The 26272-nt window shown below is 40.7% G+C and overlaps 1 protein-coding gene across 1 annotated transcript in view; it reads left to right on the forward strand.

Annotated features, from left to right (window-relative positions):
- The first annotated feature begins 19055 nt into the window (after positions 1-19055).
- Positions 19056-26272, forward strand: part of TES (testin LIM domain protein) — a 29204-nt gene continuing 21987 nt past the window's right edge. Inside the window, exon 1 of the mRNA XM_063396710.1 lies at positions 19056-19210. Coding sequence (XP_063252780.1) covers positions 19184-19210 — 27 coding nt within the window. The 5' untranslated portion in view covers positions 19056-19183. The remainder of the gene's footprint in view (positions 19211-26272) is intronic.

Raw genomic sequence — 26272 nt, forward strand, 5'->3', positions numbered from 1 at the left:
TGGTGGTGAATGGTTTTATAAATTGAATACAGAGATATTTATACATGTAATAAAATCATGGAATGAGAAAGACACATCTTTATTCAGCACTTCTATGCATCAATAACAGAACTAAATTCTATCACGTCATACAGTTATTCTGTTCCTTCAGAGCTAGAAACAGATCTTTGGATTGCCATTTTGGGAATGGAAAACATGGTTCTTTCACAGTACTACTTCTTGTATCAGTGGCTCTCTCATCTCTCCCTTTTCCCCATGTGAGGTGTAACAATCTCAAGTTGTTTACATAATAAAGCCTTAGAAAAATTGAGCTCTTGAAGCAAGGCACAGAGTGGAGCTTTCATTTGTATGAAATTTCAAAGGAAATGGATAGTATACTTCTGGAACAGAGAACAACACTGCCAGAGCTGGTTTTCTTACCCTTACAAGAAGTTATCAGCCTCACTCTTTCACTCCAGTTTGCTTTCTAGATAAGTTGAGTTGTGCCAATTACCTTGTGTTCAGAGCCACATAACAGCAAGCTTGTTGAGATCCACCCATGCCAGTGCAGCACAGAAAGGGGCACACGGGCACAGTAAAGAAGGAAGGGAGATGCTTTGTGGAAGTTAGAGGCAATTTAGATGTATCTCAAATTACAACCTGAGGCAGCTGTTTTGACAGCTTCAGACTCTCTTTGGCAAAGTCTGCTCCCCCTGGTCTCTTGCTTCCTCTCATTCCTTGATGCTAACCCTGACAGACTGAACCAATTGTAACAGGTAAACTAGCAGAATAATACCTTGCCTAGGTTTCCTGCTGGCTTAGGGAGGCAAGAAAGTTTACTGCAGGAGAGGTGGTGAACCCCTGAAACCAGGAGCCAGAAGGTAACATCTGCTAACACCAAGTTTGATCAGAACAAAATAATGTGAAAAGGAAAGTGCAAAGGGGTGGTGTTTGATTGGAAACAAGTCTGAGGCTTTCAGAAGGAGGCTTGAGCTGAGGACTACCATTAATCATGACCTTACAAAATTTCAGCTGGTGAGCTGGGCAGGTTTGGAGACCAACAATTAATTGCAAGTGACTAACTCATGGCTATGTTGGTATTAATTTGTTCTCCTGCTTCACGTTAAAACAATTAAATCCCAATTTTGCTCCATTACTTTGTCTAAGCCAAATACATCTTTTTAGTATTATAAAAGAGCAAAGGACTGTAATATTCAGTAAAGAACTCCAGCATTGATAAAAATTGCTGGAAAAGGGTTAAACAGGATGGATTGGAGAAAAAAGAAGCAAAGAAATCAAAGCCATCCACATAATATGAAACCTGTGGGCGAAACTCCCTTGCATTATGCCACAGCTAAGTAAATCAAAGTACTACTGACTCAGCATCAAGATTGTCATTGGGTCCTATGATTAATTTGGTTGAACTATTTGATTAGGTTTCTACAATCTAAAGGAGCTTTCAAAGTTACTTTCTTCTGAGTGTATACAAATACTTTTGCTTTTGATGAGAAAGAGAAAGCTGTTCTCTTAGAAAATTCTCTTTCAAAGAGAAAGAGGTATGCCTAATAATAGCTGAGATAGACAAACTAAGCAGCATTTCTTGGAACATTTCTTATTTAATAGTTATTCCAATGGAGATGTGTATTCATGCAGTCCTCCTGCTACCTTTGCTCGCCTCCAACAAATCTCCAGAGAACCTTCCGAATTCAGCTGTTCTGTGATTCTGTAAAAATGAAATAAACTATTCTGGTCTCAAAGCTGCAAATACTCACCAAGCAAAGGGTGATCTGTCAAGAAGCAGTATGATTAACTACATATGAAAGATAAAAAGTAATTGCTGTCTCTAAAGGATTAATCACATCACCCTAAGACTGGTGTGTGAGTAAGCCAGATGAAGCACACACTTGCAGTACTTAATTCTTTCCATAGATTTTAAAGACAGTGCAGAGGGACTAGCTGTGACTCAAACATTTAACTCCTACACATGTAAAACTGTATGCAGGGAATACAGGAAGTTGTAGACTACCCTACAACCTGCACTGACACCAGAACACTAATCATGATTGGACAGATTTCTACTGAGCAATGACCTGTTGTAAAGGTACGTATTGTTACCACCAGCACTGCTGTTACACCACTCACGTTGTAGTTCTCCTCTCACCAGCGACCTGGATTTGGCCTTTTAGTTACTTATTCTGGTTTGGTGTTGGTCTTGTTTACTATTTTTCTTCAGTTGTGCTTCTTGTCACATCTAGAAACACCCACAGATAAGTGTCTTTCTGACTGAGGCTTTTTCTAGACAAGTTCAGGATTAGATATTCCCTGCCTCTTTAGTCATTAGCCTTCTACTGATCCAGGAAAAATCTGCTGTTCATCCATGGTGGGGATACATTCTTAGCTGCTGACTAGAAATTCAGCAAAGAGTTTGGTAGTTAGTAGAGCAGTTTGTTTAGAGATGTTTTAAAACACATGCTCCCGGTTGCATGGAACTGTGCAGCAATGCTGGTGATGCACTGTGTGGTGCAGTCTCTGCCACCAGCTAGAGAAAGCACACAAAAGATCCCAACCCTGATGACAGTCTGGAGGGCCAGTGGACATGGCTGAAAGGAGTCTGGGCTGGGGTTAATGGTGGCCTCATCTGTGGGAGGTGTGCTTTGTTGAGGCTGCCAGGTGAAGGGGTTGGGAGGCGAGGTGACTGCGCACTACCATGGAGAAGAAAGAAAAGATCACCAGGTCTTCCTGACACCTCACAGAGGCAACAGCCTGAGCCACACAGTGAGTAAGCATGGCATGAGACTATGCTTGAACCCACGGTGGATGGAGACCCCTACAGAGGGGAAAACTGGAAGCTCATGCCTTCTGACACCAACAAAATGGGTCCTCCTCTGCCTTGAGATCTGAGATTAGAGTGCCCCGAGAGTTAAAAAATGGGCACAAGCTCCACTGGGGAGACTCTGGATTCTGAAATATGCATTAGCACCAAGACGAAATAGTATCTGATTGGGGTTGGAGACCCTCTTGCATAGGGGATAGAGTTGCTGTCATAAAGTTTCCTGTTTTCTGTGTTGATTAAGGACATTGTGGAGAAACTGCTGGGGCTCTTTGTGTCCTCTGACTAATATATCTTAATGCTTATCCACATGGGCACTGAGGGATACCTGGAGCAACCCTAGAGGTTTACTTTGCTGAAGGGGCAGAGGTGATGGACATGGGAATCCAGGAAGAATTTTCCACAGTTCTACAGGTGAAAGGGAAAGGTCAGGTAGGATTGAACATACTCTAATTTACCAGGTGGTTGCATGGCTGGTGTCATGACTAGTACTTTGGTTTTTATGACCATGTTGGAAATTCCTTTTTCCATGATGGGAGAACAATTCAGAGGCAGATGTAGGTCACAGTCAATATTTATTAGAGCATTTATTAATTAAGCTATTGTCATTAACTGAAGTTAACTATTTACATAGTACATTTCCCTCACACAGTTCACTTACACGTACACAGTTACTAGTCAGAGCAACGGTTTAAAAGCCAGCCTCAGCTGCTCACTCAGAAGCAGAGTCATATTGATCCACCAGTGGTTTGTATGAAGGTTTTGAGAATGGTCCCTCCAACAGTTCTTTTTTTAATCAGCTGTATGTGCAGTCCTGTAACACTTATTTGCATACAGCAGCCTTACTGCTTCATGATGCAGCCTGAACTACACAACCTATTGTCAATGCCACTGCAAGCCAGTGGCCAAGTACAGATTCAGCAAAACTCACCTTCTGAGTTTTCTAGCTTTTGTGGATTCAAAAGAACATCACTGATGGATGGACACAAGCTCTGTAGAAAAGAGAGGCCAAGGAGAAGAGGAGAAGGCACTATTGAATACAGAAAAGAAGTAGCTTGAGTGTTTCTTTGGAATAATAGACAGACTGGGTGAAAATTCATGAGTCAAGGTCAGAGAAGGGACCACTGAGGGCAGCAGTATAGTCAGGAAGCGAATGAAGCTTCCGTGAAGTTTTTTTAAGCAACTCAAACCAGACTCTCACTCTTATGGGGGACTTTACCTTCTCTCACATCTTCTGAAGGGGTGACACAGCAGGATGAAAATCTAGGAGGCATCTGGAGGGTGTCAGGGAAAGCTTACTACCACATATTTTGGGAAGACCAACCACGATCTTGAACAAAAACTGCTTGGCAGTGTGATGATCAATGGCAGCCTTGGCTGTAGGAACTGGGAAACTGTGGAGCTCAAAATCACAAAGGGGAAGGAGAAAGCTGAATATACAGATCTCATAATGAGAAGAGCAAGATTTGCCTTCCTTAAGGAACTGATACATCAGATCCTGTGGGAGGGATCTTTGAAAGCAAAAAGTTCAAGAGACCTGGCAGGTTCGTAAGGGAAACCTTCAAGTGCAAAACCAGAGTTATCCTAATACTCAGGAAAATTAGCAGATATTTCAGGAGACCACACTTCCTAAACAGGGAATACAGCTAAGATCCAATGTTGAAAACAAGAAAGGGCAAGTTACTAAGAAGAACACGGAAACATTGCCTGGACATGAAGGGGTGGTGAGTTATTCAATGGCTTCTTTGCTTCAGTCTGCCCCTGGCCAGAAGCTTCACCCATCCTTCACCAAGGCCTCTGTCCTTAGAGAGAATTTAAGAAAAGAACCATATGCAGTGGAAAGGAGTAGAGTCAAATATCTTTAAGAAATATTTAACCATACAGATCCACAGGATCAGGTGATAGGCATCTGAGTGCTTGCTACCACCCCTGTAAAGCTGTTTTGCACTACTTTTGAAAGACTGTAGAAATCAGGAGATGTTCTGATGACTAGAGAAAGGTTAATGTTGCATTTAACTTAAGATCCTGCTGATCTGAGGAACAGCAATCTGGTCAGACACAATTTAGTCCCTGAGAATATCAAAGAATATGTCCTTTTGAAAGCTGTTTCTAGGCAAAAGAAAACAATGTGATTTTCACCTCATGAAAATGACATAATTGGGAATAGGCAGCATGATGATATCTAGAGTATACCATAGTTAATATATCCAGTGCCAAATGCCTTTTATGATGAAAGAATATTTGAGGATGTGAGGAGGATAGTGGATGTTCCCTGTCTTTTCTTTAGCAAGGCCTTGAGGTGTTCCACAGGTTTCTTGTACCTATGTTGGCATCTATATAGATGAACTACTGGAGATTTACACTCATTTTGGCTGAGATAGAGCCAGTTTTCTGCACAGCAGCTGTGTTTTGGATTGGTGCTCAAAACAGTGTTGGTAATGCAGGGCTGCTTTAGTTACTGCTGAGCAGGGCTTACACAGAGTCAAAGCTGATTCTGGTCCTGACATTCCCTCTTCCAGGGAGGAGGAGGGGGTTGCACAAGATGCTTGGAGGGAAGATAGCCAGGACAGATGACATCTACTGACTGCAAAGATATTCCAAATCATAGGATCTTGTGCTCAGCACCAAAATTGAGGGAAGGAGGTTGATAGGGCCTTACTGGGCATTGGTCAGTTGGTGATGAGCAGTTGCTTACTTTTAGTGGTCAAGAAAAAAAAATCTTTGATTTTATTTTCCTTTCTCTTTGTTTGGGTCTTTTCCTTACCTTTTTTCTTTGTCTATCTTATTTATTATATTGTGCTTTTTTCACTCATGAGTTTTCTTCAGTTTTACCCTTCTGATTCTCTCCTCAGCACTGAGGGGGAGCAAGTGAGCAACTGCATGGGGCTTAGTTGCTACAGTGGTCAAACCACAACAATGGGTTAAAAAACACATGTGCAATTCTTCAGGCTAACTGCATATTGGGTTGTAAAGGATAAAAAAGACTGCAGCTACTAAGTCAAGGGATCAATCACCTTAACTTGGCCCTTGTTAAACCACTCTCATAGGGGCTCCTCACATTCAGTCCGGGGGCCCCTCAGTACATTAAAGACATTGACCAACTGATGAGACTTCAGCAAAGGGCCACCAAGATCATTAATGACTGGACTATTTGCCTTGTGAAAAGAGGCTGAGGGAGCTGAGCTTGTTTATCTTGTTCAGAAGAGACAGCTGCAGTGGAACTTAGGGACCATCAAGAATACAGTCAGGCTCTTTCCTAAGGTGCAGTGGGAAAATGAGAAGCAGTGTCCATAAACTCAAAAGACTGGATATCCTGACTATACAGGGAAAAAATAATTAAGCACTGGAGCAGGTTGCCCAGAGGAGTTGCATGAACTCCAGCCTTGGAGGTGTTCAAGACCCAAGAGGACAAAGCCCTGAGCAAAACTGTCTGATTGTTGATCCTGCTCTGGCCAGGAGGCTGGACTAGATGAGCATGAGCACCCTTTCAATCTTAATGATTCTGTGAAATATTCTTTTTCCCCTCCATCAATAGTATGCTGTGACAAATCGTGGGTAAGTCTGTGAATGAGAGTGGACATAACTGCAAATCCCATTCTAATCCATGCAGCAGCTGCTCTGGAAATCTGATCTGGCTTTCCAGATTAAATTCTTTCTTTCTTTATAAGTGAGAACCTTAAAAATACTAACAAAAAATAATTATTTTGAGAGGAGTATCACTTTCCCTTTGCTGACCACTGAAGTATGCCAAGATTACAATCTGTGTAATTCTAGGATCACACTGCAGTTGGTAGTTGGATGATCTGCTTCTCACCAGGTTCACTTACCCTTCAAAAAAGAAGAGAAAATCATTAATTAATACTCCCACCAAAAAAAACAAACACACACAGAGACAAAAAAACCCACCACCACCACCAAAAACCCCCACCAAAATTGGGATGGCAGTCTTGCTAGAATTTTATCTTTAGTTATATTAGAATCTCAAAGCAGAAGGTACTTTCAGGCTATACTACATGGAGTAATGCAGAGTTTACAATTTAAATCATAATTATCTCTGAAAGCTAATTTAAAATCACTGGCACTTCATAATGATCACCCAAAGACACAAAAGTCTGTAAAGCAACTAGAGCTTTTTCAGGCTTTATAGCAAGACTACTTTTAATGTAATTATAGCAATTAAGACCCTTCTATTAATAACTTTCTTTTCAGATTAATAAGCCACTTATGTAGTACAATATAAAGAGGCTTCTAATTACAGTGACAACATTGTGATTTCTGAAAACTGCTTAATAATGTGTGATAAGCGACTGCCAACTTGCATTAAGATGTTTTAGGAATCCTGCATGAACCTGATGTTTGATAATCCTGTTTTGAAGACATGATTTGAATTGCAAATTAAATCTAAAGGAAAATTCAGCATTCTTCTGCCAAAAGCAGTAGAATCTTTATTTGCAGGGCTGAGCAGACGTTTCAAAGCATAGCAGCACTTGATAAAACAATTTGTTGTTGTTTGATGTAGCTGGCCATCAGATGCAAGACACAGTGGTGACAGAAATACTTGCCCTAATAATCTCAGTGGATCAAAATCTTAAGTGAATTATCTGGTTTAAACAAAGCATCCCCTCAATAGGAAAGATAAGGTAATACATAATAAGTTCATAAATATAGATTGTTTGACTTAACTAAAATCAGAAAATAATAAGATGTTGAAACCAAGTCTCTATTTAATTGCTCCTGAGCAAGATATCTATTTCAGGTATTAACGAGGTTTGTCCCTTGCTGCATGTGAAGCTCTTGGATTCTTGATTTTTTTAATTTTTTTTTTCAAATATCATATAGATTTAAGGAAGACTTATTCTTCATATTTTAGACATGAACACTGAGATACAGAAAAATCAGATATTTCAAGAGATTAAGTTAGCTGACACTATTTCTGAATTTTTTTATCCCAAGTTCATTATTCAGAATCTTGTATCCTTTCCAGGTTACTTGAGCTTAGGGTGAATGGTTGCTAAACTACATGGTATTGACAGGTTTCAAACCAAGCTGCCAAATTGCAACATGTTTTTGAGAACACAATTTTTCAAATGCTAATATTATTATTATAAGAAACTTAAAAATTATAATTGTCTTAAACACTGTTAAGACCACCAAAGGACTTTGCCCACTGTAGGAAACTGTGCAAAGAAGAAATTGTTCATCTATAACCACTGAAGCTCAACCTTGCAGAATACATGCCTTCTGATTTCAGGAAACTGGGCAGTGAGTTAAGCCACCTGACAGAAACTTGAGATAAGATAAAGGCCCTACCATTGTCCAAGTATCTCAGGTCTAAGGAGAAGCAAACAAGACTGGGGGAGGTCACAGCCCCCAGACTCATTTGCTGAGGCCAGGTTTGCATGCTCTCCTTCCACAAACCAAGCGGCAGGAGGAGGGGAGTTTTTGGGGAGGTGGTGACAAAGCCTCTGGTCTGTATAGAACAGAGATGGTGAACATCCACCATCGAAGGCTAAAAGCTGAGATTTGGGCCAGATAAGAAGCAGATCCAGCAGGGACCAAGTGGTGCTTTTACCATGCCAGTTCTCTTCCCTTAAGCAAACTGGCCAAGTTGTAAAACTCTCCCTCCCAGCCCCCAGAAGGTCACATTTTCACAGGACATTCAACTGCCCTGACATGAGAGGCAGCTGTCAGGTCTAGAAGGTGTCATAAACCACCAAAGACCCCAGAAGCATGCCTATTACTCATTCTTGAAGCCATCCACCAGAGGATTGCTCTTGATTCACCTTTTGCAACAGATTCATTATTGCAAAAGACAGTGTAAAACATCCCCTCACCTCAGGGGAGGTATTTGGGCATTCTCACCTGTACCTGAACTATATTAGTCCACAGAACTCTGTGGATGGGACCCCCAACACCAACAGGCTCAGGGTGAAAAGGACCAAGACTGGATCCACAGGGCTAGTGACTCATTCTACTTGTCTCTCACTCTCCTTCTCCCTCCCACCCTCTCTTTCCTATTTCTTTCTCGCTTTCTCCATTTCACATTTATAGTTAAATAAAATCTGTACTGTTTGCTTTGGCATATGGTCTTACTTGCATCTTAATTTGAGCAGAGGCATCTCTCTCTAATAATCATATGGTAGCAATTATAAGGTCATAATTCAATTCATGTGTTCTTGACCAAACATGAAAAGAGAAATCCCAGACTTATTTTCTGTAAAAATTTAACTATTCATTGAACATTATGAAATATTACAAATTAGAAATACTTAGAATTACAGCTGGATGCACTTTTGGAGAGAATAATCAATTTAACAAAAAAGCAATTTTGCATTTCATAATGGCATCTATGATGCTGGGCTGAATCTGACAAATAGACTTTATTTAAAAAACCAAACCAAAACAGCCATTTTCAGGGGTCATTTACAAAACCAGGAAAGAAAGGTATATTTTCTTCCCAAACTTTATCCACTAGTGCATAATAAAGATGCCAGAGAATATAGAAATGGCCCAGTTTATACATTCTAAGTGTGACTACACTCACAATTATTCCACATTAAATGGAATCGGTAATGATCCCAAAGCAGGGCTTGCTCCTTCACAGCAGGGATTCTGCACAGAAAGGGATATATTAGAAAAAGAACACTCTTGTCAAAGCTGTTCTGTTCTGTACAAAATATTTTAAGCACATACATGGTGAGACAGATTGTTTCCTTACCTTAGAGGTTACAGGATTTGTGTGGGAGATTCGGTATAAAAATAAAAATAATTAGACAAGGCTTCAAGTACAGCTGAAGGCCCTAAACACAAGACTATCCAAGAAGAGATCAGTACATCCATTTAGGTTGTTTGCTGAATATAGCCACTGACTTCTATTCAAAATGCCTCCAAAAAAGAGACTCCATCTGTCAGAAAAATTTTCAGAGAAACAGGCACAAGAATTGTTAGTTCTGGCAAAAGAAGGAAAAATATTCTTCACTACTCATGTTCTAAGAAACACCTTAATTATGTGGCATTAACAAGAAATCATATCAACTTCTTTCTCTCCTCTAATGTTGCACATCCACAAAAACAAAAAAAAATTAACAGTCAACAAATTTTAGAAGAATGGAATAATTATGCTATTATGCTGGATAGGATGTGAAGCAGTATAGTTTTCATCCGAAATGGCTGATGCTTGATAAAGTTATAACAAGCTGAAAATAGACCCAGTACCAGGAAGCATTGGATAACCTTGGCTCTTGGTGCTGTATTTTGTCACCGGGGGAAAATAAGCAATGAAACAAATGAAAAAAGCATTTGAGAGGTAGGCACATACATAAGCACACTGAATTCTGACTTTCTTTTCTTGTGTACCTTTTTGTATATATTCCCTTAGTAACAGACAAATACAAGGTGCTATAAAGTTATATTAAAATACTTTTTTATGAGACTGGAAGGCAAAACATGGATGAGAAAAGTAAACTAAGACTTCAGTCACACCGAATAAGGGAGAGGAAGAAGGTGGAAACCAAATAACAGAGCAGCAAAGCATAGACAAAAACACACACATAGAGAAGCATGAGGGAAATATATGAAAAGCTCTAATCTGATGAACCATGTTGTTCAGTTTATTTTTAATAATGTTTTGTGATTCCTTTAGTCCTTACCAGTAAAGGAGTACAGTTGTTGCATATATAAAACAGCTGTGATAAATTGTGTTGTAATGTTTCATGCCTACCATACACAGAAAAGAATAAATACAGGAAATGAAGAAGTGAAAAACTGAAAATGAGATACAACTTCAACAGTCTCTGCTTTCCTCAGCACTCAGCATTATATTTTATCCAACAGCTTTTGAGACACATAGTATCCATTGTTCATTAGTACTAAATTCTTGAACCAGTGAATGATAGTTTTCAGTTCTTAGCTTACATACTGTTGTAATTTTACTTCTCCCTTCTGAAAAAGCCAGAATCTAGACAGTACTGTAGTTCAAGACGTACAAACATGCTGATACTCTTTGTGAATCAGACTTGCTTCTTGGTCTGTGGTATGTACGACAGCTTCTGCACAATACTGTATAGAAGACGTGAATTCTGGAGTGTCTCCTCAACAACTAGTTCTCCATGCTTGCCTCCACCTATTCATCTTCAAGGGCTAATCCCTAATCCCTTCTGGACACAAATTTGTTGTAAAGCTGTCTCACAGCTGTATTTAATAGTCCTTCCAATTCTGCTTCTGCAATGACTTCTCCCATTATCAGTCCCCCTCACTTTGAAGTTCCATGGGAACTTCTACCAACTATACCATCATGCTCCTCTCCTTCTGCTCTTTCTGGTGTTTGATTTCTTCCACAGCCAGTTCAAGTCTCTAAATTCAGCTCACTAGGAGGACAGAAAATTAAACAATCACAAGATTAAAACATATCTTCTGGTTACAGAGTTGAATTGGCTACTCAAGGAATCAGGTAAGAACCAAAGGTGGCACAAGTAAGGTCTTTAGGCTGGGCAAAGGGCCGAAATGAATGAAGAAGGAAAATCAGAACTGCTTTAGCCAGAAATGGATTTTAGATAGGACCAGATGTCCTGAGGGATGCGTGTGTACCTCGTGTACAGGCAAGCTGGCCAATGAGATGATGTGTGAACGTGTGAACAAACAACTTAGAATCTATAACTTCATTTAATGTAAACAATAAATCGGTTTCTGCTGAAATCATATTGATTCTATTATTCAGATGTCCATGCTCCTGCAACATACACCATCTGAAATTATAAATCATATCTCCTGAGAGTAATCCTTCCACAACCTGTAACTTACTAAGATATCAAGTGGGTACCTTTTTAACTGGGTTAAGAGCAGGATTGATCAGCAGAAAAAACAAGAGGTTTTGATCTATCAAAGTGACGGCTTGGACACCAATGATCCTAATGACAACTTCAGCCCACTTAAGAGGAAAGTTTGTGCTTGCAGAGCCAAGCCAGAAAAAATTTTTGATGGCTCTAAAACAAGTCTGGTATGCAGAAAGTCTGATCATCAGAGCCCATTTCCCAAGACTTAATAGATTTGCTTTTCTCAGATATGGGTGGCAAGTATCAAGATACTGGATTATGAACAGACACATAAAGAATTCAATTACCTATTAATGTTCCTTGGCATCCGTAGTCATAAAAGCATGATGTCATATACCATAACCACTTTCTTTCAATAGCATTAGACATCATCTCCTCAAGCCTAGGCTGAAGTTATTAAATACAAATTATAGCAAAAGAGTTGCTATGGTTCCATCCAGATGGTACTTAAATTATCCTTCTCTAGACATACACAATCTTTATGTAAATTATTACTAATGGAAAATCTGAGAACCACAGAACCTTTGCCGGAGCTCTCTTGCATGGGAAAGAAGCCAAACAAATGCTCATAACATTATATTGTCAGCAGAGCTGTATAGGAAATTAGTTCTTCCCATTCCACAGCTTTTTTGAGAGTATAAATAAAAAGCTGCCTCGCATAGCATTGGAACAAAACCAAGAATGTTCCAAGTGAGAAACCTGATAGAAAAAGCCTTCACCCTTTACTGAACTAACTACTCCCATTGTGGAAGTATTCCCCATGGTTACAGTCCTCTACCCTGACCTAGGCAAAACAGCATCAGACATTGCTCTTCTGCAACTCATGTAAATACCTTAGCCCTAATGAGATGGAAATTGTTTTTCTGTGTTCTCTACTGTGATCAAAAATTCTACCCCTAGTATTTGAATTCCCGCAGAAAATGTTGATTTCAAAGAACTACTCTGTTGTCATGACAAAATAAAAAACTGCCATAAAATTTCTAAATAACCATAGTTTTCAAAATTTTGCCTCCTCACAGCAAAAAAAAAAAAAAAGAAGAAAGATCAACTTATTAACTTAGATGAAGTCCATGTAGCCAATAGATAAACATCACATTTCTGATCTCTCTTCAGATGGAAAATACAAGTACGTAGACAGCTGTTACACATCAAAGTATACCTGTTTCTTTTGTCCCAGGGAGCCCAGACCTGCACAAAATACTTCCATTATCAGTGTAGAGGGGAAGGATCACCTCCCTCAACCTGCTGCTCAGGATATCCTATGTCTTCTTTGCCACAAAGGCAAATCGCTAGCGCGTGATTAACTCAGTGTTCACCAGTACCTTCATGTACTTTTCTGCAAAGTTGATTTTCAGCAGCTCAGCCCCCAGCAGGTAATAGGGCCTGGGGTTGTTCCTCCCCAGCTGCAGGACTCTGCAATTCCTGTTGAATTTCATGATGTTTCTGTCAGCCTATTTCTCCAGCCTGTCCAGATATCTCCAGATGGCAGTAGGGCCCTCTGGTGTGTCTGTTACACCCACCTGTTTTACATTATCAGCTTGCTGTGGATATCCTCTGCAGGAACGAGGATGATACTTTCATTTACCAAGCCAGTCATCTCATGGATGCCTCATGGCATCTCATGGATGATCTCATGGATCACCTCAGGATCATATCAGGTTGGTCAAGCATGACTTGGTAAATCCATGATGACTACCTTTGTCCTTCATGTGCCTCAAAATGGTTTTGGGATTAGCTGCTCCATCAGCCATCACAGGGATGAAGGTGAGGCTGACTGGCCTGTAGCTCCCTTGGTCTTCCTCCTCCTGCCTTTTTTGAAGATAGGAGTGACTTTTACTTGTCTCCCGTCTTCAGGCACTTCTCCCAGTCACCATGACGAATCCAAAATTATCAGCTGGTCTCACAATGGCATCATCCAGCTTTCTTGGCAGTCCTGGATATTTCCCATTAGACTTACATGTGTCCGTTTGCTTGTGTATGCCCTGACCTCACCTTCTTCTACCAAAGGTATGTCTTCCTGGTTCCAGTCTTTCCCACTGGTATCTGGGATTGCTGAAGGCCAGTGTTATTAGTAAAGACTGAGGTGAAGAGGGCAATGCCTTTTGCCTATCCTGTCACCACGGCCACTTCCCCATTCAGCAACGTGTCCACATTTCCCCTACTCTTCCTTCTGCTACTTGTGTACTCAAGAACTTTATCTTGCTGCTTTTGACAACATTTCTCAGCTTCAACTACAAATGGACTTTGGCTTTCACATCTTTGCATGTCACACAGGGCCTCCAGTATTCCCTTCAGGTTACCCATCCCTGCTTCCACCTTCTATAAACTCCATTTTATGTTTGAATTTTGCCAGGAGCTCCTTGTTCATCCATGAATGAAATATTTATGGAAACTTACCATACAATAATCTTTTTTAAGAACAAGAAGTGCATCATTGGCTTTACTTAGTATTTTTCTGATACCATACATTTGATTTTGTATAATTTGTAATACATTTTGAGTAGGTGTTTGAGAAGGTGTTCAGTAGAGGTTTTTGCCTGAGTAAATTTACCTCTATTAGAGATTTAATAATGCAGGTACCTTCTTCAGGTTGTAACTACTGATGTTGTGACTGGGACTGAAAACCAGAGATGAAATAAAAAATTAGCTCTCTTCTCCAGTACATAATTGCTGAGTTATATCCAATAATTGACTTAGAAACTTAAAAGTGACACGTTTAGTTGCTGTACTAGGGCACCTAAGGTACATAGAAACATGAAACAGTCATGAAGCAGTCCCATAATTCAGAACAGACTCCAAGCCATGAAGCATATTGAGCAAAAAGGAAAAAAAAAGTCAGCAAACAACTGTCTCCTAACTTGGCTGAATCACCCATACCTCATAGAAAATATTTCTGCTTGTTGGGAAACAGAGACTCCTTCTATCCCAGTTCTTCCAAAGAACACAGTACAGCTTATTCTTTCCTTTTAGAAAAGGTTTTACTTTTATTGTTTTCTCTCCTTCTCTTTATGCCCCCAAAACCGTCTAAAAAGTGGACAAGTCCCTCTTCTGGTTGAAGGAAGCTTTGATTTTCCCAGCACATGTCATAATCATCAAGCTACACTACATTTTTCCTCCATTTTGCTTTGCCACTCTTTCCAGAACTGATAAGTCACAGGACAGTCAGGGAGAACAATAAAGAGCATGACTGTAGCCTGTGTTAAGGGTTCTTTGGATAACAAGCCCTCATTCGTAAAGCTGTATGCTTACCCAACATCTGGCCAATGTAGGCCTTGGGACTGCACAGCCATGTAGACAGATTCCACTCTGTCACTATTTCAGCAAGCACTTTTTCTCTTCTGTACAGTGGTACTACTTTAAAAGCATAGTTAATACAATGTAGCCAAAGTCTGCCAGCTAGTCCACAGTCCTAAGGGATGGAAGCTGTAGTTTGATTCCCCATCATGCTGAGGAAATCTTAAGACATCGTATTCTGACTCAGGGGAAGGTTCGCTATCTACTCAGGCTTTATTAAAAAAGTGGGGCAAAACCTCTTCTTTCCATATTCTTTTAAAAAGGCAATAGCTGTTACCAAACTGAAGGTTCTTAAATTAGCTTCTATTTCATGCATGGTCTGAAATTTCCTAACATAATAAGCCTCTCTGTAGAGTGAAATACAGTGAAGTTTGGTTTCCCGACCTTGAATGGACCAAGCATGAACCAATTATCAAAATTACTGCGTCAATATTAACACTCACAGTGTCTGAAATCTAAGACAGTAAAAAGCAAAAGAATTACAGTAGAGAACCATGTATATACTTACCTGGTAAGCAGGTGCCTCCAGACTTACAACTTTTGATTTCTACACCCAAATTTCCTTCTGGGTTTTTACTGGACCTGCCACAAGACATTTCATGTAACATTCCTTTGTTTTATTCAAATGGATACAGAAAGGCAAGTGTTATTCCCTTCTCAAACTGATATTTTTTTAAAAAGCTAAATTAGTGTATTAAGCCACTTTGAGGCAAGACAGACTCCTTATATTTATATCACACTTAAGATTACATTTACAAAAAAGATGGTAAAAGCACAGTGTCATTACTTCAAACATATAAAGCACTGAGTAAACAGCAAAATTAGGAGAATTTAAATGGAAGCTAGTATCAACTATTTGCTTGAAAAGTTTAAACAGAAGAACTGTTTATTAAATAACAGCTTTACTGGGAACAAATTTTCAGCATTGCTAAGTTATGATACCTTCCATCTGAAGATGGACATATAAATCACCTATATAATCTACATATCTAATGTTTGGAGAAATGTAGTTACATTTATCATTATCGTATCTGAGTGCAAAGAAAATTGTAAAACCAGGAAAATTATCTGACAGACCATCCATTCTCTGCTGTCCATGTTCCCAGAAATGTATATGGTAGAAGTATTAGCCTTTTCCCATCTTCGGTCTGTTGGGTTTATGAATGTTGCTCTGGGAAAGTTAGTGCTGGGACACATCATGCTCTTTCCTTAGAAAATTCTAATATTAAAAACAGGTCTTGGATATTTCCCAGACAGTTATGATAAAGCTCAGCTCTGTGCCCTGGCATATCAATGTTGTTCTCCTGGGAACTTCAGAATCTTTAAGTAGAAGAGTCATATAGGATCATATCCACAGAACAGGAAATTATTTCTGCCAGACAAATTAATACCATAGAAAATACTGAAAACAGTTAGAATCTTAAAATGCATTTTTATTGATCCAGGTCTCAGAGATAGTCTACTGATTTGCAAAGCTGAAGTCTTATATTACTGTCTGCATTTTCCATTTCCAAGCGTACATGAATTTGTAGTCTTTGTATATGAATTTGTAGATAGGAAAGTTGTTAAAAGATTACTACATTCTGGCACTAAATGACACAATTGAAATATGGACAAACCACAACCAAAGCATCTCCAACTCAAGAAGTTTAGGGAAAATATAAGCAAATAAAATTATTAACTGAGCAGTGTTATAGCTTAGTAGGGGGCAAAAGAAAAATGACATGATCAAAACCATCATTATGCCATTATACCCAGAGAGATAAGGATAGGCAAAATATGGTTAAACCATACAAGGTTTTCTTCCTCTTCTTCTTTGTTTCCTAAAATGAAAATATGCTCCTACATCCATTCCCAAATGAAAAGCATATAATGAGAACTATTTCATTTCTCTGCTTAGAATGGTAAAAAATACCTATCTAATCTTTGCAATTGCTAGCATTTGACAGCACATTTACTGAACAGGAATAATCTCCTGCTTACTCCTTTGATCTTAGTCTGAGGAAGTCACGGGGCTTGATGGTATTTAAACTATAGAGTCCCAGGTACACTGACATCAGGCACTCAACTTCCCCTTGTCACCCCCAAACCAGCAGAAGATCACCACTAAACCATACAGAGTGAGAACCAGAAATGAAAACCAAAATTTCAAACCGAACCAAACAAAATACTTGCAACACCTCCTATTGTTCACCTGTTTGTGAGACACACATTACACACAGCAGCATTACCTGGGGGACTGTGTTCTCTCATTTTATCTAATGATACAGTTTGAGCCCACCCTCTCTTAGTGTTTTACTGAACTTCTTGGCCAAGGCCTGCTGCATAGATTCACCTGTAAGAGCTGTTGGCCCTACATAGCCTACACCATGATGCCAGTCCTAGCAGAAAAGTCAGTTTTGCTTTTATCTGCTAACAGACAACAAACAGACTTAGTCTCATTTTTGCTTTGTTGCAAACATCTATCAACAAGTGGTGTCAGATAAAAAAATTAAACACTGCAAGATAAGTGTCTCTGATCTCTGGGGAAGAAACAAAATGACCTAAGATCTACTTGAGAAAAGCTGGTATGTGTAGAGAGAAAACATTAGATTCTGCAAATGAATGACAAAATTATCTATCAAATTATTGACCACCACTTCCTAGGGGAGCTATAAAGTCTGTATGAATGTTTGTTACTTTTTCCAAAGGGAAAAGAAATATGAATCATTAAAATATTTATGGAAGTATTCAGTCTTGCAAATGCTTAATTTTTCTGTCATTTTACATTATGTGTACAATATATGGTAAAATACATTTTATGTTATCAGTGACATCCCAGGTGTGAACACAAGCATAAGTTTGAAGGCTGGGATCAGAGTCTACCTTTTTTTCCCCGGCAGGCAGGCAGGCAGGCAGGCAGGCAGGCAGGCAGGCAGGCAGGCAGGCGGAGCCCGGGAGCCAGCCCTTGTGGGCACGGCCCTGCCCAGGAAGTCGCTGGGAATTCGGGAGCAGGCTCAGCCAGGCGGGCACTGCAGGACCCTGACCGCTGCCACCTCCCGCCCCTCCTCAAGTTAATAAACCACAGAACCACAGAATTGTCAGCCTTGGTAGGGGCCTCTGGAGATCATCTAGTCCAACCCCCCTGACAAGGCAGGGTCACCTAGAGAAGGTGACACAGGAACTCCCCACAGGTGGGGTTTGGCAGCCTGTTCAGTGCTCTGTCAGCCTCAAAGTGAAAAAGTTCTTCCTTACGTTGAGGTGAAACTTTTTGTGTTTTCGTTTGTAGCCCTTGCTGCTGGTTGTGTCACTGGGCACCACTGAGAAGAGCCTGGCACCATCCAGCTGACAGCCCCCTTTGAGATATTTATCTGCATTAATGGGATCCCCTGTCAGTGTTCTCTAAACAGGCCCAGCTGCTGCAGTCTCCCCTCAGAAAGGAGATGCTCCAGACCCCAAATGATCTTTGTGCCCTTCCACTGGATCCTCTCCGGTACCTCTTTGTCCCTCTTGCACTGAGGAGCCCAGAACTCAACACAGCTCCAGATGTCGCCTCACTAGGGCCAAGTAGAGGGGCAGGACCACGTCCCTTGACCTGCTGGCCACCTCTTCCCAATGCACCCCGGGTTACCACTCGCCCTCCTGGCCTCAAGGACAAAGTCGCGTTACAGCCCACGATTTCCTCTTTTCTCATGCTTCGGGAGGGTCCATTTGCAGGCGTCTGTACCCGCAGGGGAGAGGCTGCACTACTGCCGCCTTCTCCGTGACCTGCCGCCCCAGCCAGCCGGGGCTGACTCACGGCGGGGCCGGGCCGGGCAGGGCCGGGCAGGGCAGGGCAGGGCAGGGAATGGCAGGGCAGGGCAGGGCCGGGCAGGGCCGGGCAGGGCAGGGCAGGGCAGGGAATGGCAGGGCAGGGCAGGGCCGGGCAGGGCCGGGCAGGGCAGGGCAGGGCAGGGAATGGCAGGGCAGGGCAGGGCCGGGCAGGGCAGGGCAGGGCAGGGCAGGGCCGGACAGGGCAGGGCCGGGCAGGGCCGGGCAGGGCAGGGCAGGGCAGGGCAGGGCAGGGCTGGGCAGGGCAGGGCAGGGCAGGGCAGGGCAGGCAGGGCGGCGGTGATTGGCTGCCGGCCGGCGGCGCCCGGCGGCGATTGGCTGCCGCGCGGCCTTTGTTCGGCTGCAGCCACTGCCGCAGGGCAGCGGAAGTTTGAGCGTCGCGGGGCGCGCGAGCGAGACTCGTCTGTGGGAGCTGCCTCGCAGCCAGACCGTCCCCGACATGAACCTGGAGAGTAAAGTGAAGAAGGTAAGGGGGGCTGCCCGCCGGGTTATCTGCCGCGCACGCCGGTGTCCGCTCTCTGGGGGGCGGAGGACCCGCCTGGTCGCCGCAGCCCCCTCGGGGAGTGCCCTGGGTCGCCCCCCGGGTGCCGGGGTCAGCCCTTCCCGGCGCCCCGCGCTCCCCGCCCGGGCCCGTCGCAGAGGTGGAGGCGGCAGAGCTGTGCCGGGTGCCCCCGGTGCTCGTACGGCTGGGCTGCCGCGCTGCTCCCGAGCATGAGCGGTGGCCGCAGTTGGTGCCCCGGGTGGGGGCGTACCGCTGTTCTGTCATGCCAGTAAAGCATGTGTTCGGGCCCCCCAGTAAACCCCTGAGATCTGATAGTTGTTTTCATGTTCTGCGTTGTGTATGTAGGTATGAAACTTAAATTGCAAGCAGACAAGTCGCTGTTTGTGGTTATGTTACTGATTAATTTCAGACCTATGATGTGACTGACTCCTTACAAGTGTGTTATCAGCGTTGCTATGGATTACGCCCTTGAGGGAGAAGTCTGGGCTTGGGTTTTCTTTCTTTTTAAAGGTATATTGACTAGTTAGTTGTGTCGAACTGGCAAGAAACAAAAGATAAGTACAAGAAAGCAATAGGTAATCCAATTGTGTTGAATCTCTTTCCAAAACTCACCATTTAAAACTTCGTATGTAAAACTGATTTCACGTGGGATGTTCAAGTAAGTCTTTGCTTCTAGTTCTTTCACAAATAAAATGTAGTGCTAAAGCACTGACTTTTTTTAAGTTAAAAACTTAGTTGTAGTATCTTTTTTGATACTATTTAATAAGGGGAAAGGAGCTTTATATGGGAACATGGGTTAAATCTATACCTAACCTTCACTTATATGTGAAAAGTAATCTTCTGAAATGCATGTTGCATGAATGTGTGTGGAGTTTATTCCTGAATTGTTTTATTTAAAAGTAGCAGCATGTTTTAAAATACACACATGCACTTTTGTATACCTGTGTGCTTTTCCAGCTTGCAGGCTAGGACCTGACTTGGGGGTGGAAATGGTTTTCTAGTGTGGAAAGCTGCCTGTTAAGGCTGAATCTGAGCAATGCTTAGCCTTGAGCTGCTGTTTGCTTCAAGTGATGTCACCACATGATAATATCACTTGAGTGAGGATCCTGCTGTGGAGGAACTGCATATCTCAACCCATAGTGGTGTGCACAGGGTTGTTCCCCTTGTGTGACTCCTTGATGCAATGAAAATAGGCTTCTTGAGTAGGTTTGCTTATATTTACTAAGCAAAATTTAAAACTTAACCTTGATGGCATCACAGAGCTTGTTGGCTGGAAGTTTTTCAAACTCCAGGAGGAAGGAGGAGAGAGATGCATATTTGTGAAAGATAGAGCATTTTAATTCAGAATTTATTCATCTAAAGAGAAAATAAATACAGGGTGTAAAATGACTGATAAAATTCTGCAGATAATAGAGTCTTGGTTTGAGGGAACCTGTAGTTGCTGAACATCTGCTTTAAATTGCACTGTAAGTATTGGGTAGTAGGTGTGTGTTTTAAATTTATTTGACTATTTTTGTCATATTTTTCTTTGCTCATCTTTTACTTCTCTTCTTCATCAACTCAGAAGATTCCTGAAGACTTTTCTGAACCTGCTCAGACACAGAAGCTAGTGCCACAAAAATAAACCAGCAAAGCTCTGTTTAATGAAAGTAGTATTTCTGTTCTGCTCTGCTTTAGTACTACTATGCAAAGATGTCTATGATTTGAAAAACTTCAAATTTTCTCTGTTTATACTATATATATATATATAGTCAGAAAACTATTTCTGTTATTGCACTGTTCCCCCTCCCTTGCTCACATTTTCTGCTCATCTTCAATTTGTAGCTAGAGTGGAGCTCGTTTTCCAAGAGAACAGAAGAGGCTCTGTGAAAGTCCCTACAGGGAGAACTGGGAAGCTTTGCTAGGTACCAGAGTTTGGTACAAAATTCTTCAATTTTTAAGTATCAAAATTTATTTAATCAAAACTTCTTAGATTTTGTACACTGAATAGAATAATAGTTCATGTCAACTCTGGAATAACTGCATGTCTTCCTTTTCTGTCCTTTAGTTCTAATTTTCAACCTGTTTGTTTTATTATCTTTTTGCTTCTCTCTCTTTTTTGCCAAATTCCTTCTTTCTTGGAGAGCGGAAGAAAATTCTGAGAAGTTTCCAGTCAAGATTATCAAAACCAATAAACTACTTAGCTTTTAGAAGAAACTTGTCCTGAGGTGGACACTTTAAAATCTGTGTCAGATTTTAACTCCCATCAGCAGCAAGGGGTTGCTTTACCACATGCTGTACTTCTCACCTGTCTGTCTTGCACCCTGAAGCAAAATAGCTTGAGTTCTCCTACAAAATGTGCTTTGTACTTCATGTAACTTTTATTTTGTAGTGATTTGTATGTTTTTATTGCCTGGCAAATAACCTGGTAAACATTATGGACTGGTGAGTGGCTAACCTGCCTGTTGGGCAGGAAGTTCTTAGAACATTGGGCAGAAGAAAGCAGGAATTACCATGCTGTTCCCAGATAAGTAATTCCGTTGCAATTTTGAACTCTGAGTTTAGATGTTGGCTGTTCTGTAGCCCTGGTGTTCAGCAGGGCAGAAGGAAATGAATGCCTGTTAGAGCAGAATGCGGTGTGGAGGCTCAGACACTCAGCTGGGGCTGTAGAAAAGCTCCTTTCCCTACCTACAGCTGCTGATTTATAACTGTACAGAGTAATATCTTGGGATGTTTTCTGCTTCTTGAAAACCTGGTAGATGAAGTTTCCAAGGTGACGTTCCTGAGATTTCTCTTAAGTGTCAGTAATCCATGAGTCCATTTGTCAGTTTGGAGCTTCTTTGTCCTCTCTTTGGAAAGTTGTTACCTACCTTTATATCTACATGCCTAGGTTTGTATGAAGGAAAAAAGCACTCAGAGAAAATCTGTTTTCATTGTTGATACTAGGTTTGGTTGTTTTGTTGTTTGTTTTTTTTTTTTTTTCTTTTTTTATTCAGATGTAACAGTTCTAGCACAGGCTGTCTGACTGGAATTGCTTCCCTCCAGTACAAGACCACTGGGAATCCAACAATTCCTGCTGTTCTTCAGCAGGAAAAACTACTGCCCTATCTACCACAATTTGTAACTTTTCATCGTTTTAGCAGTGGATGCCTGATATATTTGCTGCCCATGACAGAAAAGCAACAGTCCTGTTTAATGTACTCTTCTTAAAGAATCCTAAGGGCACAATTACTTTGGCTCAGATTTTTAATTTAACTTCTGTTTGGTTTCTTTCATGTGCTGTAAAACTAATTTTGCTGTCTTAACAAGTGGCCAAAGAAACCAGTACTAACATGTAACCAGATGTCGTGCTTGGTCTGAATCCTGGGCTCTGGACAACCACAGTCTGCCAGAAACAGAAATTTCAGCATGAACTTTCTGCACTGAGCAATATATATGCAAAACGTATGCAAATGTGTGGAATACCATTTAAATTTTGTAGTCAGTCCACCATGCTTTTTAGAGCTCTTAAATAACTGGCAAACATCTAGGCAGTGAATGGTGTCTTTTTTGGCTGCTTTGTGAATACTAAGTCTGAGACTTCCCTGGTCTGTTAGAATTTTCCTTTGAGGAGGATGGGGAGTTTAGGGGAAACTGTACATTTTCTCCTTTTTCTCTGGAGGATTTAGATCTGCTCTTGCATTTGAGTATCATGAAGATAGTGTTTGTATAAAATAACTGCTCAACAGAGCTGAAGGGTGAAAACAGTAGCTCCAACTTGAAAAGTACTTGTGGAAAAAACAGACCACTGTTTCTCCCAAATACAATATATGCTGTGTTCTCAAACCATGCTTTGAGGCTGTAGGAAAGATGAAGATTTAATGCTTTGTGTTGAATACTCTAGCAGAACTTTGTTCTAACAGCCTGGATTCTTGCCCTGTCTGCCACCTCTGTGAACTTGGTAAAATGAATCTGGAGGTCACGGTCCTGCTTTTCAGTCCTGGCAGCATGGTCTCATGCTTCACTAGAGAACGTAAGAATCTGGCAGTGAGTGTTCTATATAAACTTTCACAGTATAGTACTTGCTTTATAGAAAGAACTTTGCTTGTGATGGAGAAAGGGGCAGGGCAGTCTGGGGGGAAGAGGTGCAACTTCTCTAATGAGGAATTTGTGCATGGTTATTTTTCAGTGGTCTGAGACTTAGTTTGTTCTGTTACACTTGGAAAACCAAACACTGAGTACTTTAGACATTGCTGAGTCAACAACTGGAATGATCTTTGATTAATGGATGGTGAATAAAGTATGTATAGGAGCAAAGTCAACTTTTCTGTGTTTTGCAAAGCATGATTTAATAATGTCTGCTGGGCTGCATATCCTGTTGAGGTCACTGTTTGTTTTGGTGTTACTGCTATGCAAACCCATTATAGCAGATCTTTTTTGCTGTTTCATACATATAGTAAGATCAAGGAAATGTACTTTTATTCAGGGGTGAGTTTTACCTGCAAGTGGAAGAATGAAAACGTTTATGTAGATATGAGAGGAACTACTTCAGTTTTGTTCACAAGGAAACTAAGTAACTGCTTCCTGCATATGCTGTGGGATTTGAGATTTTTTTCCCCCATCAAAGTTAGAAAAAAACAAATTATGTGAATAATTTTTTGTAGTACCTGTCTGAATCTACCCCTCTAGTTATTTTTTTGTCCAGCATCCCTGGATAGCAGCTTGGCAAATATGGCAAGGCTAAACTAAAGTTTTTGACCTTTTTTTCCTATGACAAAAGTGCTCCCCAGGTGTCTGACTATAAGATATCATGAAATGCCTGAATAGCAAGTCAAGAAACTCTCTGAATGCAGGACTGCATGACTTAAGATCACATGAAACTTTTTTGCATAGGGTATAATTATAAGGCAACTATTTTACTTCAAGGGGGAAAATTAACATATTTTGAGTTACAGTATTCTGTCATAAAAATAACACATATCTGCTTCTGAAGTTGTTCCTGGAAAAAAAAAAAGAAATATAAGTAATAGTAATGATGAGTAGCAATTGTCAATGAAATTGTACTGTTAAAAGTTGGTTAAAGTGACTTTTTTACTTCAAAAAAGTATACTGAAAGTGTCATGCAATAAATCTTCTTCCTAGCAGATACAAAGTTTACAGTTATAAGGGTGTAGATGTAAATTTCTAGAATGTATTTTAAGATTGCTTTTTCCAATCTAAATAGATACGGATGTTTCACTTATATGTAACTAATACTTATGTGTATGGGTTGCGTATATATCTATATATGGGGTTTTTTATGGGGGTGTATATGTACAAACCCCCCTAGTATATAGATTTTGCTGGTGACCAAAGTTGGTGGAGTTCTTTTAGGTCCTGGGAACCTTCAGGAAGAGCAGGGCTGTTAAGATGAAAGCGTGTCACACTGGTTACCTAGTGTCTTAAACTTGGTCAAATGAACAGGTCCAGGGAGTAGACAGGCTTCTGTCATGACATTTCCAGAATACACCAGCGCTAACTGTACTCCAGTATTGCTGTGTATATGTTTCTGGTTTTGTTGGGGGATTTTTTGTTGTTTTTAAAGTCTGCCTAACTTTTTATTTGTGCCTTGTTTTCAGTCTGAGGTTGTCTAGCTACAGCTTTTAAAAGCAGATAAAAAGCATGCACTTTACTGCATGACTAAAGCTCCTAAAAAATTAATGTGTAAGTTTCCAGATCTACTTTTCAAAACCTGATGGTAGAGTAAGCAATTGGGTAAGAGTGCTGATGTCAAAACAAAATACACGGAGTATTGTGAAAATGCCTCTGCAGTACCGGATGATGGATGGTGTTGTATTGGAGGTTTACAGATAGTGTTATAGTCTGTGTCAGCTGCATTCAAACTTAGCAACTGTAATGCTGGACTTCCTGAATAAACAACACTTGTTTTCTATCCAGCTGAGCTATCTTTAATAGCTGTTAGCCTTTTGAAGGTACCCTATGTAGCAGTTTATTTAAATATTAAATATTCAAATATTTCAATTCTGAGCTATTTCATATTTAGTAGAAGATAGCACAATAAAATATCAGGCTACTGCAGCTCCTTGATTTATTCCTCTGCTTGTCCTGCCCAGATCATCTTCCAAATATTTTTCTTGCATGCAACCACTTTCTGGCATCCTTCTTTCTGTGCAAAATGGACTTTTGTACCCAGGTTTCTTAATCCCAGTCAACTTTTCCCTAAATCAAAATGCATATTAAAAAAACCCAGGGTCACACTTGCCATCAGTTTTAATAGACATATTAAAAACAAATATGAAGTGATTCAGGGATACTGCTCTCTGTTACAGATCTGAAATTTTTTCCCTTCTCATACAGTGTCTGTCAAAGACTTATAAGAGCATTGTCCAGATATTCATATGTCTTTTGCAGTGGTTTGTTCTTTTTTTTTTCATTCTGGAATTGTAAGAAGTATCATTGGTCTTCTCTTTTTAAAGTTTTCATGCTATAACGCATTTTAATTTTCCACTTACTGTGTTTCCCTGCTGGAGAAAACTTCTGATGGTACAGAATATAGTGATAGAAGATCAGGTCTCAGCAACAGAGCGTGCACAGCAATGAGATTTCTCATTTTTCGGAGGTTTTTTTGTTGTCCTTCCTGCTTTACCTTCCATTCTTTGAAAGTGCCTAAAGCACATTAAGATTTTCAAGAAATCTGTTGGGCTCTTACAGGTGTTTTCCCACTCAAACATCCAAATAGATCAATAATTAACTAATCTTCAAACCAGAGCATTCATAGGATTTTATGGTAAATCCAAGAATAGCTGTAGCATGGATCACTTCAATTCTTGCTTGGAGCACTAAAGAGCACAGAAGAAAGATCTGCAAAAAGGTTAATGAAGAGGATTTAGTTCTAATCTGAGGCTCACTGTTAATTGTTGCAGTCCATTAATGATAGCATTCTCACTGTATAGCCACATACTTTCTAATTCTGGAGGGATCTGTAATGTTGGAATGTTTTTTTATCTTTTGTAGAGGCTAGGTATCACTATTGTGTCTTACTGTCTGGCAGGATGGAGCTCACTTGTC

The sequence above is a fragment of the Prinia subflava genome, chromosome 4 (assembly GCF_021018805.1).
Source record: "Prinia subflava isolate CZ2003 ecotype Zambia chromosome 4, Cam_Psub_1.2, whole genome shotgun sequence".
NCBI classification, from domain to species: domain Eukaryota; kingdom Metazoa; phylum Chordata; class Aves; order Passeriformes; family Cisticolidae; genus Prinia; species Prinia subflava.